Source organism: Physella acuta, unplaced genomic scaffold, assembly GCF_028476545.2.
Source record: "Physella acuta isolate Inbredline_101_S28 unplaced genomic scaffold, ASM2847654v3 ptg001058l, whole genome shotgun sequence".
Classification (NCBI taxonomy): domain Eukaryota; kingdom Metazoa; phylum Mollusca; class Gastropoda; family Physidae; genus Physella; species Physella acuta.
In genome coordinates, this window is record NW_026732575.1 from 766,273 (window position 1) to 775,561 (window position 9,289).

Sequence of the window (9,289 nt, forward strand, 5' to 3'; positions counted from 1 at the left end):
TAAAACTGTGCCCAAAATCACTATCACCATCGTTCATGTGGACCCCTTGTTGAGCATATGAACGCAACCACACATATTCATCGTACTCGGTTCCTACAAGTTGGGTCTAAGACATTCACGCTGCTTCTGCGTCATTGACAGCTGGCGTTTTCGACGTATGCTTACCTACTTTCCTGTTGTATTCGACGCATACGATAGTTATACAAATTTATCAGTGAACTTCCTGCACTAAAAATATAAGTACAGTAACCACCAGTGACAGGATTACTACTAGACACTTACAACCCGGTACTTAACAAAAAAAAGATGTGTTGGTTCTTCTTACCGGATTTAGAAACTACTTTACATAAAAACTCATTTCACATTCTCTGATGTTCGTTTTTTAATTCAGCTGTCGAATTGACAAAGGATTTACTGTATACAAATATTTGGACAAAAAGCTTTACAAAATTAATTTTTATAAAGGTAAAAAAATTGATTTTATTATAAGAAAACATTTTTTTTTAAATTGTCTAAGGTACGTAAATATTTTAAGTCTCTTTAAAAAGTAATACTATGTGACAATATTTTTTCATATGATTTCTTAGATTTTCTTTATGGGCCAGTATTAAGGATAATATTTTTAAAATAAGGGATATTAAATGGTATAGACAATCACATAGTACAATAGTATTAGCGACACGCTTAGGCTTACATCAATTGTAATCATAGTCACATGTTATTCGCATTCGAGTAGTCACTTCACTCTTTATTTACGTAATTTCCATAAGTTAAAATAACTGTGAACGTATGAACATAAACCACGAATATTTTTCCAGTTCCTTTAATCATTGTATTAGTTCTAATCATTTCCTCTATCGTTTTAAGCATATACGTAACATGATGGGAACAATGACAACAACCCCCATGTTTAACGACACAATCTCTATGCTGAACACGACGACAAATTACACGGAGGAGTACAAGAGATGGTACCTGGAACAGCTGCGGCAACATTCCCTCCGCATCATGACCCCCACCATCGTGTTCCTCACAGCTGTAGCCGTGGTTGGAGCTGTGGGGAACTCCCTAGTTCTGCTGGTCTACACCAGGAGTTTCACGTCAAAACCCACGAGAATTTTTATATTGACGCTATCTATTTTTGACTTGATAACAAATCTCTTTGTTATACCACGTGAGTTAAGAATGTTTAAACTCACGCTGTCTTTACTTCACTTAAAAACAAATAAATTTGTTATATCAAATGCGTTAAGAAATGTAAACTATATGACGAGAATGTATTTTTTGGCCATGTGTTTTCCTGATTTAATATCAAATCTAGTTGATCTACTTTAATTAACAAACCTGTTAAGTCGATTAAGTTAGCAAGGATATTTTTTCAACAATGTATATATGTAAATTTGTATACAAGAGTAAAATATTAAATTTTTTTTCATATATACATGGTACGTTATCAAATGTAGATTATTGCACGCTATTTATAACTATTTTTGATTTTCACGTTAGTTAACAAACCTTTAGTTATTCAAGATACACTAACATGTTTATTTTCTCAAGAACATAAAAAACCCTGGTATTTGATGTGAGTTAAGAAACACTACTTTAACACCGTATAAATAGCAAAAATGTTTAATATCACAGATACATTTTCTGTAATAATATAATAATTGTGTGAGTTTCCACGTTTCTACTAATATATATATATAAGGTCAGTATACGATTATTGACATACTAATGGTCATACACCTTATTTTATTCCAGTGGACATACATAACTTGTTTAAGTGCTGGATTATTGACATACCTTCAATCTGCAGGACTAAAAGTTTTCTGTACACGTTTAACACTCTAGGATCATCTCTAGCACTGTTGGCTATTTGTGTTACAAGGTATATACAATTGTATACAGTTTTAATATATATGCATATACCAATATATAGGCCTATATTTACACATATAGCAAAACAAATATATTACTTTGCAATAAATATACATACATATGTATTTGAATTATATACACACTTGAAAATAAATAAATAATAACTATATATATATATATATACACACACACACATATATATATATATATATTTATATATATATACACACACACACACATATATATATATATATATATATATATATATATATATATATATATATATATATATATATATATATATATATATATATATATATATATATATATATATATACATATATATATATATATATATATATATATATATATACATATATATATATATATATATATATATATATATATATATATATATATATATATATATATATATATATATATATATATAAACACATACATACACATTTATCAATGCACACAATTATTTAAATATTTTTGCGTTTTCGTTAAACTTGGAGAATTTATGTTTTAGGTACAGAAAAATTTGCAAACCATATGCCAAACAAGTAACAGTAACCTCAGCTAAAGTTACCTGTGTGGTTATTGCCCTTGTGTCTCTCTTCTTGGCCACGCCTACCGCTGTCATCAACGGTGTACAAACCGTCAAAACGCCTACTCCGGGAATCTTTGGAAAGCAGTGCTGGACAGATGACGCTTTTGCCCGCACCATCTTGCCTAGCCTGAACGCCTACTTGTTCATTGCATTGTTTGTTCTAATCTGTACGCCGCTAGTTGTTTTGTACATAATGATCGGGTGTAAAGCACACAGGAGAAAGTTTTTTAGAGGCTCTACTATGAAGACTGCGACTAAAGCCCATGAGAAAGGATCCGATTCCACGAAGGAGAGTTCGGAGTGTAGAGTTTGTACAGATTCAGACAGCAAATGTTCTGGTGCCACTGCTGACAGTAATGATATCTCAAGACAAAATACTGACATTCAATTAGAAATAAACCACGATAAAAACACATCTTCGAAATTGACGGACGGTGTTCATAATTTATCAATTGATGAAAACGAGTCACGTCAAAACAAGGAAGAATTACATTGTTTATTATCAGAATCTGATGTAGCGAGTGAACTTAAAGATGTTGATGAAGATATAATCAAGACTCTATCATCATCTGGTAGTCTAAATATAGATAACAGTATCAGGGAAATTCCCGAGAGCCTATCTATTAGATCAGACAAAACAGACCTAATAACATTAACAGAATCAGGAGTAGATCTAGAAACCTCTGCGACAAAGAATAAAAATAATTGTACCGAATCCAAAAACAGAGAAGATTTTTTAAAAAAAGACACGCAATCAAAAAAACGAAACAATAGCAATTTATTCAGTACAATTCAAAGTAAATTCCGAAGAGACCGGATAACTCGAATGTCCACGAACACCATCAAAGGTTCAAACCGCACTACCGTCATGCTAGCCATCATAACCATAGCGTTTATCACGAGTTTCCTCCCCTTCCTGTCCGTCATGTACTGTAAGTTAGCGGCGCCCAAGTTATTTTTTAACATGAGTCCACGGCTGAAGTCTGTGTATGAGTTCATGTTGAGGTCATACCTTCTCAACACAGCAGTAAACCCGGTCGTCTACAGCCTCTGTGACGTCAATTTCCGGAGGGAATGTTTCAAACTGCTCAGGTTCTGGTAGCTCATAGCGTATATCAAGTATGACCACGTTATGCTTTTCGATAGGTTGACGTTAATACATTTAGGGTTCATCCATCAATAACTGGACTTTTTAAAAAAAATATGTACTGAGGTCTGTCAATGTTTAAATATTAACACAATCTTATCACACATACATGTTCTTTTGAAAAAAAAAAAGCGAAACAACGGTTAATTGTAAGTTTCTGAAATTACTTTTACAACATGCAAAGTTTTATTCTCATAGTTTCTAGCCTTCATCTCTTTCAAATGTGTCGTATATATATCTAAATACGACTAAAAATCAAGTTCGTTTACATATTTGTATTTTTTTTTTTGTATTTTATTTTGTTTTGTTTGGTTGTCTGCTTGGTTACAGGAGACAATCTGCAGTATGTGTAGAGCTGTAAAATACGTATTTAAGTAGAGAACAATGTTCTTTTTGACCAAACTGTTAATCACAAATTAATTTAAAGACGTTAATTAATTTATTGTTATATTCATAGTTAGATTCATCACTTTAATTATAAATGTTCAGAATAATGATTTTACTTATAGTGACGTCACATGATTTATTTACTTTTTATAATAATAATGGCGGCCTCCGTTAAAGATTTTAATAGTTATTCAAAAGTTAGGTTAATGCATTATAAAGCTAATTTTCTATTGGCTTTATCTTTAACGCTAGGTCCGTTTGCTAGTTTTGTTAGGTTCCAACAGTATTATCAATTTACAAAAATTCTTTTAAGTTGAGTATACAATAAATTTTCTCTAGATCTTCAGATAAGCTGTCGGACGGTAAGAGAGTCAATCTTAGATCTAAAATCTAGAATCTAGATCAAAACAAAATTAATTATTTAAAAATAAAATCAATTATAAAAACCTAATAAATTGTTGAGTTTCTTTATTAAATTATGTAAGTCCTTAATTATTTGATATAAATCTTTGTTTTATAGCTTCAATGATCATCTAATTCGAGAATAAATGGGATTTATCTATCTAGGTTTCAGATCTAGAACTACAAAAACTTAGACGACTTAATAAGCCAGATGTATACTCTACATCTAGATCTAGCACTATCTAGATCTAGAATCTATGCAAATAAAGAGTTTCTATACTAAACTATTTCAGGACTTAATTATAATATATATATATATATATATATATATATATATATATATATATATATATATATATATATATATATATATATATATTGTTACGCTTATGGCGTGCAGTGAGAGGGTTTGAGTCACTTGACTCAGCCAACTACCATTTAGCTCATCTCCAATACCAGGGAGAGAGTTCTAAACCTTGAGAACCACTAAGGTTGTCTTACGTTCAGACAAATCAACGACGTTTAGAAATAAGATGAACTAAATACTTCTTGTTCGAATTTTTATTATTGTATCCACATATCTATCTTCCTAGAACCTATCTCTCAACTTGAGTCATGCCTACCAGCACACGTCCTTTCACACCGACGATCGAGATTCGACTAACTCACACTCAAACTCCTAGAAACCAGTCTCTACCCAAATTTGTCACTTTCGCACTATATTCGTCATCATTCCATGCGTTCAACAGTAGTATATTAGGTCCCTTTTGGAGCGAATTTGGGATGCGCAAAGGTTATATAGCAAAATACTCCCCCAGCCTGGGACAATGACATATAGTAAAATACTCGGATCGGGATGCGCAAAGACATATAGTAAAATACTCCCACCACCTGGTGGTGGCGCAGGGTAGGGGGTGGGGGTGGTGTCGCAGCATGGGGTTTGTTTATTTGATTTCTTTGTATGTGTGTTTAATAGTAAACGGAGAGGGGTGGTTGAGGGGAGGGGTGAGTAATGATGGGTTTGAGGGTAGGGGTGTGCTAGTTGTACTTTGTGAATAACATCCATTAAAGATAACGATCAGCCACACCTGTTACGTATCGACCCGCCCGCGAAGTTTTCAGGGCTGCCCGTTTTAATGGGAATGTATTGATGAGCAGGTGGGTGGGGTGGGTGAGCAGGATGGACAATGAGATATAGTAAAATACTCACCCACCCTAGGGTGGGTGAGCAGGATGGGGAGTAGGTCAGTAGGTCACCACCGGTGACCTTGTGACGTAATTAGTGACCTTGTGACGTAATCATTGACCTAGTTACGTAATCAGTGACCTAGTTACGTAATTTTAATGCGTTTTTTAATTAGTTTGAATTTAATTTTTAATTTTTAATTAATTTTTATTAACTAGTTACGTAATTTGATTTTAATTATTTTTATTTTGTTTATTTTTAATTTTATTTTATAATTAGTTTGAATTCAATTTAATTACTTTGTTTATATTGTGTAATTTTTTATTGACTAGTTACGTAATTGGATTTTAATTTTTTAAATTTTTAAATTTAAATTTTAAATTTTAATTGATTTTTTACCTAGTTACGTAATTTTAATGTGTTTTTTAATTAGTTTTAATGAGTTTTTAAAATTTTAATTAATTTTTATTAACGAGTTACGTAATTTAATTATTTGTTTACTTTTTTAATTGTTTAATTTGTTGTTTACTTGTTGTTTAATTTAATTACTTTGTTTATATTGTGTAATTTTTATTAACGAGTTACGTAATTTGATTATTTGTTTACTTTTTAATTATTTTTATTGACGAGTTACGTAATTTGATTATTTGTTTACTTTTTAATTAATTTTAGTTTGATTTAATTAGTTTGAATTTTATTTAAATTTTTAATTTTTTTTAAAATTTTATTTTATAATTAGTAATTATTTTAATTTGATTATTAGTTTGAATTTAATTTTATTTCTTTGATTTTACATTTTTTAAATTTGTTTATTTCTTTTCTTTGTTGTTTAATTTGTTGGTTTGTTTATTTACTTGTATGTATGTTTAATAGTAAACGGATAGGGGTGTTGGTGGATGAGAGGGGGAGTAATGATGGGGTTTGAGGGTAGGGGTGCGTTAGCGTGTACTTTGTGAATAACATACATTAACAACACCTGTTACTCGCTAATGGCACCCGGCACGTATCGATTCACCAGCAAAGTTTTTCTTTTTGTGAGGGACCGTACACTGTCCGAGTTAATTTTGGTCACACCCACTGGACCATCATCAACTTGATAGCCCACCTAATTAAATTTTTTGACACCCGTCATTGATTTATGTGGGTTCGCGAAGCGATCCCACCGGGAGGTATGGTAATTAACGCGAAGCCAGCGTTAAGTGTGGGAACATCTGTTACCACGTTAATCGATTTTACCGAACGCTTTGTTAGCTCCGGGAAGTACATAGGTCATTATGCAACAGCTGTTGTGCGACAGCTGGTGGTGTAATTAGGTTGAGCAACCGGACATTACCTTGTTGGTTTTCTAGTACGCGTATGCTACACACACACACACACACACACACACACACACACACACACACACACACACACACACACACACTAAATTAGAACAAAAGTCTTCTTATATTTTATTTGTTTATTAACGTTTTTCCAATTCATCAAAGGCTTTTAAAATTTCATCCTGTAAACTCAACAGGCGCTCAAAGCAGACGCGACTCATACTAACACCAGAATTTGTAGGAAAATTAAGATCGGTCCCATCTATAAGCTCTCTAAGATTTAAAGTGTTTTTGTTCATGAATTGACTAACAATCGCCCCGTGTGTTCACCCGCAAAGACGGTTTGACAAGACATCACGACTCTGTTCACCGCCGACAAGGACATCTCTGTACAACATGCGGGAATCTATTTACACGACTTGACAATTTAACAAGACATTGTAAAACAACACACACCAACCAAACATCACCGACCGACACCCCATCAGCAACCGATAGACAAACTCCACAACCACTATACGTGACCGACAGACAAACCATGCAACCCCTAGCAGCGATCCAAACAACTCGTACCATGACCAACACTATTCCATTAAAGCGACATACGATGTATGACGACATAGCAAACAACAAACGCGTAAAGACTAACAATGACAGTAACCTTAATTCACACACCGCTATTTTTCCTGTAGACGACCTACCCATGATACGTTATACATGTGACATATGTGAGCATGCATTCACCTGCAAACATGGTTTGAAACGACATCACGATACGGCACACAGACGACGAAGACATACATGTAGAGAATGTTTGCAAGAATTTACAAGAAAATATAATTTAACGAACCACTATAAAATACCACACAACATCAAAACATTACCAGACGACACATCAGCGACCGACACGAATATCCCATAGGATGACTTCTCACACACATCTCCTTACACCCAACACAGAAACTCACTTTCTTACTTTTATATTAAAAGACAAGTAGACACAATGTGACATCTCCCCTAGACTGTAGACCGATGGGGTTGTTTTTATTCAATAAAAATTTATTATATATGGCCTTTTGTGATTTTTTAATGTGTTATTGTTTTGTTACTTGTCCCTGAAAGTTATGTAACTCGGTATCCTGTATAAGAGGTATGACTGGAATCAAAATCACGGGAGAGAACGTGACGTACATCGCGATATTTGAAAACAGGGCGATGTTTAACCTCAACCAAAAAAGACAATGAACCTAGAAGGAAGACGAATATATATCTTAGTCTTGCAGCAGATTACCTTCCCATGTTCACTTTAGTATTACAGTTTTCATCAAACTTCTTTTTGACTTGAACTTCGTTAATTTTTAAGAAAGTTTACTTATACATAATACATTACGTCTAATGACAATTTTTTTTTTTTTATTTTTACCACTCAATGTATTTTCTTTTTCTATATCTTACATTGTCATCTTAATTTTTGATCACCTTAGGTGGTGGTAAGGTGGTAAGGTGGTGGTAAGGTGGTGGTAAGGTGGTGGTAAATTTGCTTAAGATTATAAACTTCAAGTTTTAAAAAACAACAACGTTATAGTACGTCGTGTCAAATGACACACCGTTTAAAATGTCTACATTTAAAGTTCACCAAAATAATGACGTAAAATCTAAATATGATATGACGTTAGCATACATATCATTCAACCTAATCACTCTAAAGTACAAATCAATAATTTTTATTGATTAAGGGGCTGGGTGAGTTATTTTTATTCGGGTGCCCAGGGAAGGTTTGGAGTTGGTTGGGACAGATTTTATACACGAGTCGGTGACGTTTTCACCGAGGCAGGGTTCGAATCTAGACCATACATGTTTTGGAATTGTTAGGGAGAGTTAAACTAAGGTCGGTGAAGTTTTCACCGAGGTTGGTTTTGAACTCGGAACATGCATGTTTTGGAATCGGTAGGTGTAGAGTCCATACTAGGGTCGGGGAGTTTTGCTAACACTGAGGCAGGTTGCAAAGTTGGCACATGCATGTTTAGGAATTGATGGTAGCCGAGTTCATACTAGTGTCGGTGAAGGTTGGTTTTGATCTCGGAACATGTATGTTTTGAAATTGTTGGTAACCGAGTTCATACTAGGGTCAGGGGAGTTTTTGTTAACACCGAGGCAGGTTGCAAAGTTGGTACATGCATGTTTAGGAATTGTTGGTAGCCGAGTTCATACTAGTGTCGGTGAAGGTTGGTTTTGAACTCGGAACATGCATGTTTTGAAATTGTTGGTAACCGAGTTCAGACTAGGGACGGGGGTGTTTTCACCGAGGCAGGTTACAAAGTTCTTATATGCATCATTGGAATTGTTAGGTA

At 33.6% G+C, this 9,289-nt stretch overlaps 1 protein-coding gene across 1 annotated transcript; it reads left to right on the forward strand.

Annotated features, from left to right (window-relative positions):
• Positions 1–873: 873 nt before the first annotated feature.
• On the forward strand, positions 874–3,725 carry LOC131955202 (histamine H1 receptor). The gene is made up of 3 exons (XM_059319223.1): positions 874–1,174; positions 1,762–1,888; positions 2,414–3,725. Exons 1-3 carry the CDS (start codon positions 880–882, stop codon positions 3,594–3,596), a joined length of 1,605 nt encoding a protein of 534 aa, XP_059175206.1. The 5' UTR covers positions 874–879; the 3' UTR covers positions 3,597–3,725.
• Positions 3,726–9,289: the final 5,564 nt, after the last annotated feature.